This window comes from Rhincodon typus, chromosome 22 (genome assembly GCF_021869965.1).
Source record: "Rhincodon typus isolate 14 chromosome 22, sRhiTyp1.1, whole genome shotgun sequence".
In the NCBI taxonomy this organism is placed as follows: domain Eukaryota; kingdom Metazoa; phylum Chordata; class Chondrichthyes; order Orectolobiformes; family Rhincodontidae; genus Rhincodon; species Rhincodon typus.
Window position 1 is genome coordinate 16,384,030 of NC_063353.1, and position 13,282 is coordinate 16,397,311.

General features: G+C 40.5%; 1 protein-coding gene across 1 annotated transcript in view; it reads left to right on the forward strand.

Annotated features, from left to right (window-relative positions):
* The window catches only part of LOC109921463 (laminin subunit beta-4-like), a 77,519-nt gene that overhangs the window by 24,126 nt on the left and 40,111 nt on the right, over window positions 1–13,282 (forward strand). Inside the window, exons 8-12 of the mRNA XM_048610584.1 lie at window positions 1,701–1,932; window positions 4,803–4,960; window positions 6,875–7,099; window positions 11,675–11,892; window positions 12,163–12,259. Of these exons, the coding sequence (XP_048466541.1) occupies window positions 1,701–1,932; window positions 4,803–4,960; window positions 6,875–7,099; window positions 11,675–11,892; window positions 12,163–12,259 (930 nt within the window). The remainder of the gene's footprint in view (window positions 1–1,700; window positions 1,933–4,802; window positions 4,961–6,874; window positions 7,100–11,674; window positions 11,893–12,162; window positions 12,260–13,282) is intronic.

Sequence of the window (13,282 nt, forward strand, 5' to 3'; positions counted from 1 at the left end):
AGGTGTTGGGGGTGAAGGAAGTGTGGACCAGGGTATCCCAGAGGGAATGGTCCCTGCGGAAGGCGGACAAGGGAGGGGAGGGGAATATGTGTCTGGTGGTGGCATCTTGTTTGAGGTGGTGGAAATGGCGTCTGATCATCTTCTGGACGTGGATGCTGGTGGGATGGTAGGTGAGGATAAGGGGAACCCTATCGCTGTTGCGGGAGGAAAGAGAAGGGATGAGGACGGAAGTGCGGGAGATGGGTTGGACCTGGTTGAGGGCCCTGTCAACAACGGTGCTGGGGAATCCTCAGTTGAGGAAGAAGGTGGACATTTCAGAGGCTCCCTTGTTAAAGTCTGCTTTTTAACTTGTCTCATTTTACAATTGATGCCATATCATGTTAGGCTGGATAGCAGTTGAATGTTTTTGTCATCTGTCTGACAATAGTGTAATTCATTATCCCAGCTGTACACTGTGTATTGCTTTTGGAACTACTCATACTTAATTATCTACAAACATGCCTTTCATACACCATGTTTTCTTTCTTTAAAGATAAACCCCTGGCTGTTGTTTGTTTTGAATAAGTTACCTTGATATCAATTTTTTCATACAAGAACACAGCAATGCAGTACATTTCCAACAGTTTGCTATCAGATTATTTGCTTATGTAAAATGCACTGAAGAAGAAAATGAACATGATAAATCTGGCTCTTGATACTTTTCCAAACTATACAAAGCCTGCTTCACTTCTGAAAGATTATTCAAAATGTGTTCAAGCATGAGAATAATATGAGGACGTTCATTGTTCTGAGACAATTTCCATAATGATCCATTATTGTCCCATTCACTTCACTGCAAGTCTGCAACTCTGTGTTGTGTCTGCTTGCTACCACTGTATTGGTACTACTGCCACTGATAATGTTTAAATAAGTGACCTCGAATTTCCAAGATCCACATCTTGGACTCCCTTATTGCTGTACTCATCCATTGCCTAAAGGCAAATATCTTCTTCATTTTTCTATGGGGACAGTTCAATGCAAACATGTTGTGTTGGAAGAAGCCAAGATTACGATGAAAATGCATTCCTTAGAATGATCCATTTTTCATTCCTGCAGCTTACACCATGCATTTCTACATCATGACCACTTATTTGAAATTGTGGCTAATGTTCCAAAGGAGATCTTTGGGTATTTTTTTTTTCTTGATGTGCTATTCTTACATCTATCCCCACTACAGAATTCTTTTGTAAAAAATGGATTTGAACCATGTATTAAAAATTGATGCTGGCAAATCTGAATCAATTAAATCTCTCATGTTCTTGATGTAAACAAAATTGGTTTTCATTCATCCGAAAATTACTTTAGGAAAGTAAAGCCTGCCCTCCCATGTTATTTCGTTCAATAGTAACACCTGATAAGTATTAATGTTTTATGTTGTCCTTGAATGGAAAGTGAAATTGTTACATGGGCTTTCACCAAGTATAACCGGTGGCCTTTTGACTGGGCCAATTTAATAGTAGCTCAAATGCCCTTATGGTTAGAAAGAAAAAATGATGTGTTGTCAAATTTTTTAAAACTTGACAGGTTAATGTTGTAGGGAGAGAGTGCTGAACTGAAGCGTGCTTTAATCTGAGTCATGGCCTTTTAGACCTAGATGCTGCTCTTATTTCCATTGATCGGACTTTGCTTCAAGTTCATGTTGTTAAACTTTCCTTTTCCAGCCTGTTACTGTGACCGTCAAGGGGCCATTGATTCAATTTGTGATCAGCGAACTGGACAGTGTCGCTGCCACAGAAATACCATTGGCCGTGCCTGTGACCGCTGCCGGCCTGGATATTATGGATTCCCAATCTGTCGTCCATGTCAGTGTAATAGTCATTCGGAATCCTGTGATCCTCAAACAGGAGCCTGTCAGAACTGTAGAGCTTTCACCACTGGAAATAACTGTGAGCGGTACGGAGCTGTAACGTTATTGCTGGTTTAATGATGATTAAGATTAATTATAAATGAAATCCAGGCAGCGACGTCAGAGGTACCTATTTGTAAGTGGATTACATAGAAACATAGAAGATAGGAGCAGGAGGAGGCCTTTCGGCCCTTCGAGCCTGCTCCACCATTCATCACCATCATGCCTGATCGCCCAACTCAACAGCCTAATCCTGCTTTCTCCCCATAATCTTTGATCCCATTCGCCCCAAGTGCTCTATCTAGCTGCCTCTCTAATACAATCAATGTTTTAGCATCAATTACTACCTGCAGTAGTGAATTCCATAGGCTCACCACTCTTTGGGTGAAGAAATGTCTCCTCACCTCCGTCCTAAATGGTCTACTCCGAATCCTCAGGCTGTGACCCCTGTTCTGGACACACCCAACATCAGAAACATACTCCCTGCATCTACCCTGTCTAGTCTTGTTAGAATTTTATAAGTCTCTATGAGATACCCCTCATTCATCTGAACTCCAAAGAAAACAATCCTAACCTAGTCAATCTCTCCTCGTACATCAGACCCGCCATCCCTGGAATTAGCCTGGTAAACTTTTACTGCACTCCTTCAAGAGCAAGAGCATCTTTCCTCAGGAAAGGAGACCGAAACGGCACACAATATTCCAGGTGTGGTCTCACCAATGCCCTTCTAACTGCAACAACACATCCCTGCTCCTGTGCTCGAAACCTCTCACAATGAAGGCCAACGTACCATTTGCCTTCTTTACCGCCTGCTGCACCTGCATGCTTACCTTCAGCGACTTGTTTTGGATATGATGGAAAACACAGTTACTCTATAAATGTGGTTGCCTATGATGCCACATAGCACAAATAGCTGTGGTCAGCAAACAGTGCTTGCTATCAATAGTATAGATGGCACAAGATTTTGCCAGTCTCAGTATGCTATTGGTTTAGAGGGGTATAGCGCAGAAACAGATGTCCTTCGGCCCACTGGGTCTATGTTGGTTTCTTTGCATTACTTCTGCACTCTATCTAACAGCATTATATGATTTCTGTAAGTGGGGCACTTCCATTCCTAGTGCCAACTTCAATACTGGTAACAAAATGCTTCTATTATCATTAGTTAGCAGGTTAGATTGAATCTTTGTGTTCTGACCACCAGCAGGATATAACATAAATGCCTCTGCTTCTTCACACAATGATTGCTGAGACAGGAAAATGGGTGGATAAATCTAGTCCATAAAGTGTTCTGTTGGGCTGCGTTTTGTGCTCCTAACATTTCCAGGGTTGTCATCATAGATTGTTTTCTGCTGATGTGAGTTGATTCAGGAAGCCTTTCAAAATGGCAAAGAGTGCCCAATTCCCCACTCCATTCCCAGGGTTTCCAGTTTTTCAGACTGTCTCATAACAATGGGCGATAGTTGAGATCATTAGCCTGTGGCTGGCTCCATTGCAGAGATAGGCATGGCCTGCACCTTCACAATGTAAAAGGAGCGTGGCTCACAGCACATCAGAATTACAGTCTGTATGAGGGAATCTTTTGAAAAGATGGCTATGCCCCTCATTGCAAGGTATGGTCCACATGGTCCTTCATACACCTCCCCTCCTCCCCCTCATTCCAAGATATGGTACTTCCATCCTCATTCAAAAACCCTACACTATTCAGAAGCAAATAACCCTTAATGGCAGTGGACGTGTAAGAGAAATGTTAATCATTTGGAGTTTCTTAAAATTAAAAAACTTTTAAAGTTTCAAACCCTGAAACCATAAGGAACTTGAGACCACGCAATCCCGTTCAAACAATGATTGTGAAAATGATAGAGATCAGAGCTGTCAATCGAGTTGGGGGATGTAGTTGTTTCAATAATGCAATGGTTGTATGGGTTCTCAGACAAGTGTACATAATGAGGCTAAGAGACCAGGCAACCAGTGGAGACCCGAAACACTTGAGTCGCTAAGAATGTTTGCTGATGATGTACAATGTTCAGCACCATTTGTGACTCTTCAGATACTGAAGTAGTATCCTTGCCACAAGACTGGCACAATATCCAGCAGAAGCAATACTCATGCCACACAAGTGTCAGGTAATGATCACCTCCAATATGAGTGAATCTAACCTTCACCCCTTGACATACAATGGCAATACCATCATTCAATGTCCCACTAACGACATCTTAGGGGTTACGACTGAGCAGAAACTGAACTAGGTCAGCCGTATAAATACTGTGACTTCAGGAGCAGGTCAGAGGCTATGAATTTTGATGCGATTAACTCACTGCATTCCCAAAGCCTGTCCATCATGCAGAAGGGATAAGGCAGTATGGGGAATGCTTTCTATTTGCCTGGATAAGGGCAGCTCCAACACCCAAGAAGCTTGATACCATCCAAGACAGAATGTCCAGCTTTAACATATATTCACTCCATCACCAATGCACAGTAGTATTAATCGATACCATTTATAAAACACGCAGCAGAAATTCAACAAGACTCCTAGGACAGCACTTTCCAAATCAATAATCTCTACCTCCTAGGACAAGAGCACCAGATGCATAGGGACATCAGGTTAGCTGCACATGTTCTTGCCTTGGAATTAAATTGTGGTTATTTCACTGTTCCTGGGTTAAAAGCAGGAACTGTTTTCTCAACAGCCCCGTATGAGCACCTATCCCACATTCATGAATGCAGCTCACGATCTCTTCAAGGGCAGTTGGGGAGGAAAAATAAATATTCTCCAAGTCAGTCACACCCACATCCCATGAATGAATCAAAATGATAAATCAGCATGATTTCTATTATTATTCCTGTTTCCTGGAATGTTGGTGAATGTTTGCAAAAGTTTCTTTATATGTGAGTTAAAACTCCATTTCTGTCTTGGCAGATGCAGTGAAGGTTACTTCGGAAATCCAAGTTTAAATGAACCTTGTCGACCATGTCAGTGTCCTGACATTCCAAACAGTGGCCGCTATTTTGCCCATTCATGTTACGAAGACCTTAGAACTCGACAATTAGTTTGTAACTGCCTTGAAGGCCATTCAGGTGTGAAGATTATTCCGTGTATTCTAGTTTACAGTTGTTGATAAAACTGGCCTAAAATCATTTTCTAGGAGCTTTTAAGGTGCACGTTTTCCTCTCCTGATTACCTGGACCTGTTTTTAACTTCCACATTTGGTCAACACACCATTAGCAGGTGGCATTTTCATATCAGTATCAGAAAGCTGTGTGGACACATTGTATTGTGTTCTATTACTGGAGTGATTACTCGGGTAATCTCTTCCAAGTAATATCTTTGGGCCCTGGCACCAATGCTATTCTCCACACCTAATCCTGACATTCATCTGAGGCTGAACTAGACTCTTTGCAATGTTGGTGCCATATTTAATGCTGAGATGAGCTCTGATGTCTATAAGACAGTCTGTTGGCAGCTCCATAACACTGTAATCACTCATGTCTGCCTCATCTCAGTTCATCTGTTTCTAAAACCCTCATCTTTCTGTTTTTATTCAGAGACTTGATGATTGCAGTACACCAATAGCTGGACTTCCATCATCTACCCTACATAATCTTGAAGTCATCCAAACAATATCACAATGTTAGCATTCTCATCCATGTTTTCAAATCCCTCCATAGCCTCAGACCACTCTAGGAACATAGTAACATAGGTAGGCCATTCAGCCCCTCGAGCCTGTTCCACCATTCAATGAGATCATGGCTGATCTGCAGCCTAACTCAATTTATCTGCCTTTGGCCTTTATCCCTTAATTCCTTTGCCTGACAAAATATTATCTTTCTTGGATTTAAAATGTCTACTCTCTGTAATATTCCCCAGCCCTGCCCAGATGGCATAAGATCACTGCTGAAGTTAACATGCACTCCAAAAAGGCATGTGGTCCACAGGTATCTGCACTCCTACTCCTCAGGTTTCATGAGCAGAAACAATTTTAATGAATTCATCATTGCCATTCTTCAGCTGTAAAGTCTGGAAACTTTGGAATCTTGACTGTAAACATCATTATTTTCCATTCCTCCTTCAAAACTTTATTTAAAACATAGCTCTCCAACCAAACATGTGGTCATTGCCTTTGTTATTTCCTTACATAGTTCAGTGCCAAATTATGATTAATAATACTTCTGTGAAAAGGTTTGGCATATTTTACAAGTAAAATGTGCCATATAAATGTAATTTGTTTGTTAGTGTATGTTATTGAAGTTTGCTGTGATTGTTACAACTGAGAAACTAAGATGAATAAATTATACAAAAATTATGTTTGTATCTTAGTATACTTACAATGTGGAAACAGGCCCTTCGGCCCAACAAGTCCACACCGACTATCAGAGCATCCCAGCCAGACTCAATCCCCTGTAACCCATCTAATCTACACATCCCTGAATACTATGAGCAATTTCGCATGGCCAATCCACTTAGCCTGCACATCTTTGGACTGTGGGAGGAAACCAGAGCACCCAGAGGAAACCCACGCAGACACAGGGAGAATGTGCAAACTCCACACAGACAGTTGCCCGAGGTTGGAAGGGAACCTGGGTCCCTGGCGCTGTGAGGCAGCAGTGCTAACCACTGAACCACCATGATATTGAATATTTATGAAATGATTGAATATGAGTATATTCACACTTAACAAGTGTACAGATCAGACAGTTGGCAGCACCGTTACAGTTACGGTCCCGTTTCTAACCTGCATTCCCAGCAACTGTGAACGCTGGATGTCACATAAGGATCAGAAAGTTACATTAAGGGAGGGGTTTGAGGGATAGGAGTGGAAAATGTGATCTGATAGCTAACTTAATAATTTTCACAACTATAATAAATTTGTTGCATATTTATTTGCTGGAGCAATGTATTTAATCTGTAGTTCACTTGATATCTAGGTTTATCACCATGGTGACATGTCTATATCTATGCTGGTATTAAACTATTTGTGTCTTCCTGTTCAGGAATTCACTGTGAGAGATGTTCTCCTGGATTCTATGGTACTCTGATAGGAATTGGAGATCGCTGTTTGCCTTGCAGCTGCAATGATAACATTGACAGGAGAGGTCCAGAGTCATGTGATCAGCAGACGGGCGAGTGTTTGAAATGCCTGCATAACACCTATGGACCAAACTGCCAGTACTGCAAACCAGGATATCATGGATCTGCTCTGAACAAGGATTGCAGACGTAAGATTCTCAGGAGGTTAATTATTTCAGCTGGTTTGTATACAAGTGCTCAAGTTCTGGCTCAACACATCCTAAAGACAGTCTCAGTGTAGAATTTCTCGAGCATATTTGCAACCTAGGCTTTGGAGTGAGTGATGCAGATTCCTGTGTACTAACAACAATTACTGAAACTGACAGACCCAGTGAAAATATGAGAATTCTAATGTACAGAAATTCAGCATTTTTGCACTAGAAGCAGGGTTGAAATGTGTTTTGCCACTGTTAGCCTGCTAAGGTATCTAGTTATAAAACTGGTAACTTGCTAAAATTCTTGCCCAAATGGCACATTCTGCCAGAGAGTCATACAGCACGGAAACAGACCCTTCTGTCGAACTTGGCTGCGCTGACCAGACATCCCAATCTGACCTAGTCCCATTTGCCAACATTTGGCCCATTTCCCTCTAAACCCTTCCTATGCATGCACCCATCCAGGTGCCTTTTAAATGTTGGAGTTGTACAGCCTCCATCACTTCCTCTAGCAGTTCATTCCAAACACACACTGTCCTCTGTATGAAAAAGTTACCCCTCAGGTCCTTTTTAAATCTTTCCCTTCTTACCTTAAACCTGTATCCTCTACTTTTGGATTTCTCTACCCTGGGAAAAAGGCTTTGACTTTTCACCCTATCCATGCCCCTCATGATTTTATCAACCTTTATAAGGCCACCCCTCAGCCTCCAATCCTCCAGGGAAAATAGTCTCAGTCTATTCAGCCCCTCCCTATAGCTCAAATCTTCCAGACCTACCAATATCCTTGTAAATCTTTTCTGCAAGTTTAACAACATCTTTTCTATAGAAGGGCTACCAGAATTCTACGCAGCATTCTAAAAGTGGCCTCACCAATGTCCTCTACAGCCGGGGAAACACTTGATAAGAGCCCAAGGAGTTATCCGCCTTAATGCATTTTAAAACATCCAGCACCTCCTCTTCTGTAATATGAACTTTTCAAGACATCAGTATTTATTTCCCCAATTTCCTTCCATGTCCTTCTCCACAGTAAATAAATACTGATACGAAATACTCATTTAGTATCTCAGCCCTCTCCTGTGTTTCCACACATAGATGGCCACGTTGATCTTTAAGGGGCCCTAATCTCTTCCTAGCCACGCTTTTGCTTTTAATGTACTTATAGAATCTCTTTTGATTCTCCTTAACTCTATTTGCCAATGCTATCTCATGTCCCATTTTTGCCCACCTGACTTCCTTAAGTTTACTCCTACTGCCCTTACACTCCTTGTGGGATCCACTTGATCCCAGCTGTCTATACCTGACGTATGCCTCCTGTTTTTTATGACCAGATCCTCAATATCTCTAGTCATCCAGCATTCCCTACACCTACCAGCCTCGACCTTCACACTAACAGGTACGTATTGTCTCTGAACTCTCATGATCTCATTTTTAAAGGCCTTCCACTTACCAACCATTTCTTTACCTGCGAATAGCCTCCCTCAATCAACTTTTGAAAGTTCTTGTCTAATACTGTCAAAATTGTGCTATTTTTGTCCTGTTTCTCAACCAACTGCGATATTTATCCAGTGAAGTGTCGTCTGTCTCAGGAAATCTTGCAACACATTAAAATCTGTTATAACCTTCAACCATCACCATAATGAGCTACATAGTAGCTAAGTGGATTTTCAATAGCTGAAATTTTATTGTCCCATTTTGTCCTTTGGTAGCATTGATGGGCCAGACTGATTGGTTTGAACCTTGGTTTTTGCAGTTATATGTTGTAGTTCTAAATGTTTTTGGTTTTAACAAAGCAGCATATATATAACAGCATCCATGAAAAAGGATAAATGTAATCCACTTTCTTTGGTGTATACAGTAAATAAGATCCAAACTTACTGATCATGGTTGCATTAATAAATTTGGAAAAAATACATTCATACATACTTTGATAAAGTTGTCAAAATTGTCCTTTTTTTGAATTGCTCATTTGATGTGAATGTTACTGGAAAAGCCAGCATTTTATTGTTCATCCTCAATTATCCTGGAGAAGGTTTAGTGAGGTTTAGCAGCAAGTAATAATCAGCTTATTGCTGAAGGTTTTCAGGGAGAACACTCCCAATTCTGTCATAAGTCTAGATGTTCGTGAGAAGGACTGTGCAGGATCGATGGTATACTGTATGCATTTACATCTCTGCTGCAGAAGTCAATGCTGGATGATCCATCCAGTTGCATCTGTTTGACATAAACTGCATAACTTCTTAGACCATCAGAGGACAGTTAAGAGTCAGCCACAATGCTGTAGATTTGGAGACACACTGGGTTGGACAGCAATAAAGATAGCATATATTGTTCCCTGAAGGAAATGGTATAATCCCAGCTGAGGTGACTACTGGACAAGTCAGATCCCTGGATTGAAGTCTGACCTGACAGTTTGTATTTTGTATTTTTAAATTTAACATGGCCAAAATTAATTGAAAGACAAGCATGCCAGGCTGCAGATTTAGATTTAATAATAGAACAGGAGTTTAGTACACAAAAGAAATAAAATATGACATAAAACAAACCAAGCTATTTACATATAACCGAGTTCAAAAGATTTCAGAACACAAGACAAGACACAATCCCATCTCCTCCCCATAACATCATATCACAGTTACTCAAAGAATCCAGAGGAATTCTAGCTTTGTGAGCTGTGAAGAATTTTCCCTTGACCACTCACACAAATCAGAGCTTAGACTTTTTCAGCCTTAATAACCTGCAGACTTTTAAACAAACAGTCCTGGGTCTGCAAGTTTCACAAACTACACACTTTCACAGAGGTAATTTATTTCCTTAACTGCTCCAAACATTCTCCATTTTCCGAAAGAGACCGTACATCCAACTGCGATCAGGTCATTTTCAAACTGCCCAACTCAAACTCTACTAAATTACATAGATTTCCTGGAGTCTAGTAAGTTCATTGCTTGATGTTTTCTCACTCCTGTCTTAAACACACACAGCAAAACAAATCCTCATTTATACTCTAGGAGATGCATAATGTATTAAAATCATGGTTCCAGAAGATTGAGCTCTTAATTGTTAAACTTTGTCACCAAAATCCTTTGTCAGGATGACAAGACTTGAAATGTTATCTTTGTTTTTTCTCCTTGCAGATGCTGCCAGACCTACTAAGTTTCTCCTGAACTTTTTGTCTGTTTCAACGTATCTTGCATCTGCAGTTCTTTATTTTTATTAATGAACCAGCTATATTCTTTTGATAACTTAGCAGTTTCATGGTCATCACCACTGAGACTACCTTTCAAATGTGAGATTTATTATTTGGATGAAGGGCTCGTCATCTGAGGAGTAGTTGAGGGTCTGTATTTTATCGAATTTAGAAGAATGAGGGGGGATCTCATTGAAATTCACATTGAAATACATTGATCTCACAGAATACTGAGAAGCCTGGATAGAGTGCATGTGGAGAAAATGCTTCCTCCAGGTAGGAAACGTGAGGACCCAAGGGCACAGCCTCAGAGTAAAAGGATCATCCTATAGAACTGAGATGAGGAGGAATTTCTTCAGCCAGTTAGTGGTTAATCTGTGGAGGCCAAGTCATTGAGTGTATTTAAGACAGAGGTAGATAGTTTCTTGATTAGCAAGTGGATCAAGGGTTACGGCAGAAGGCAGGAGAATGGGGTCGAGAAACATATTAGCCATAATTGAATGGCAGAGCAGACCTGATGGGCCAAACGGCCTAATTCTGCTCCTGTATCTTATGGTCTGTTGGTCTTAAATTCCCTAGCTGCCATTGTGGGGGTTGCAGAGCATTTGCTAGGCCTCTGGATAAACCAGTTATGTTACCTTACATGTTCCCTTCCTGAACGTTATAGTACATTGCTAAAGCTGGACAGTTGGGAAAATTGTTGGAGTTTGTAATCAATGATGGGGTAACTGAACACCTTGAAAATTTTTAGGTACTCAGAGAGAGCCGGCGTGGATTCTTGACTGGTAGTCAAGTCTAACAAACCTCATTGAATTTTTTAAAGAGGTGACTAAGGTAGTGGACAGGGGAATGTCTATGGCTGTTGCTCATATGGACTTACAGAAGGCATTTAATAATGATCCATTATTGTCCCATTCACTTCACTTTAAGTCTGTGTTGTGTTTACTTGCTGCCACTGATAATGTTTAAATAAGTTACCCAGAATTTCCAAGTTGTTCATTTTAAATCTGCGATAGATAGTATTTTGTTAAGTGAAGATGTTAATGGATATGGGCCAAAGGCATGTGTAGGGAGTTAGGCCATAGATCAGCCAGGATCTCCTTGAATGGCAGAACACACTCCAGGGGCTGAATGGCCTACTCCTGTTCCTATATATTTTTCAAGCCTGTACGTCAGCAGCAAAGACTGAGGTGATGGCAGAATGCTAACATGCTACCTATGAAATAAATTGGTTATCGTTCTGTCATACTAGAGAAGAGCAATGACCATATGTCAAAAATCATTCATGTGATATGAACCATTTAGTGACATTATATGAATGTCATTACAGTTATAAACAGTTTTTTCACATGTTTAATCTACCCTGCTATTAAATTATGTTTCAGAATGTACTTGCAATGGCATCGGACTCGACAGGGGGCACTGTGTTCCCAATGGTTTATGTATGTGTGATCAAGCAACTGGTCAGTGTCCATGCTTACCAAATGTGGTTGGTACCAGCTGTGAGAGATGTGCTCCGGATTTCTGGAATCTGCACAGTGGAAGAGGATGTGAGCCTTGTTATTGTGACCCTCGGAACTCCATCAGCTCCCAATGTGACGAGGCAAGAAGGAAATTTGTATATTTAATCAAAAGTATAAAATCACTGAAAGTGTAAAATATTCTAATATTGGACAAAATGTGGAGAGCCATTTCTGAAACAAAAGATTTGGACATGCCATATCTGTTCAACAGAGGGAACCATTGTCATTTATAAGCAATGGGGTATTCAATCTCGTGTCATCACATGAGCTAGAACATTAACTTAACTGACAATTTAAGAACCTGCATCTTACATTTCATTCTAACCTATTTTTTAATTGCATATTTTTAGCTCACTGGACAATGTCAATGCAAAGATGGCTATGGTGGAAAAGCATGTTCTGAATGTCAGGATAATTATTATGGCAATCCAAGGATACAGTGTATCTGTAAGTATTTACTTCCCTAACAGTGTGTATTCACAGGTAGTTTGAATTCTTCAGTGAAATGTCAGAGATTTAGGGCATTGCTTGAACCAAGAAATCAAAAAAGGAATTGTGATTAATTTTGTTATGAGTTAGGAACCAAAAAACTATTAAATGTATTTGAGCACAACCTACATCAGTGCAGGTTTTGCCACTAATTTTCCAAGATTGATTTGTCTGTCAGGTTGGCTGTAGAATAAAAGCAGATTGGTGATGAGTTTCAATTAGTAATCCATACTTAGTACAGTCTACAATCCATTATTAAAGAGTTTCAGCTCTTTTGAAAATCAGCCCAAAGGGAAAAGCCAGTAATACTTCAAAACAAATGTATGAGTTGTAGTGGATCCATTTTGAGCATACATGAGGAGCCAGACCAATAGGTCTCATTTGCCAGTGTACTTTTTCTCTTCTGGGATAGTATTTTGAGGACTAACTTTACCTTTATCTTGTTTGTATCTGTCTGCATGTGTCTTGCTTTTTGGGACTATCTTCATAAAACAAATGTTAATAAATGCTGTTAGTCACAGAGAAACTGAATTATTAAGGCCTACCATCTCCAAACATAAAACAGCACAGTCAATGAAACAATTTGGAATGGTGAATTGCCATCTTTGGGAATAACAGGTGACTGCCAAAGGAAAACAGTAGCAATAAGCTGATGAAATCCCACACATGGCTGATTCAATCAAATGCAGCTCCTTCACAATGCACAGTCCACAGAGGTCTACAGCATCAGAATCCCAACAGGGTTTCATTATAGGAGGGCTGTGATGGCACTGGAGAGGGTGCAGAAGAGATTTACCAGGATGTTGCCTGAGCTGCAGATTTTTGGTTATGAAGAAACAGCAGACAGACTGGGGTTGTTTTACTTGAAGGAGAGGAGACTGATGGGGAAATGATTGAGATATATAAAATTATGAGGGGCATAGATAGGCTAGACATGAAGAAAGTTTTCACTTTGATGGAAGGATCAATGAACAGAGCCAT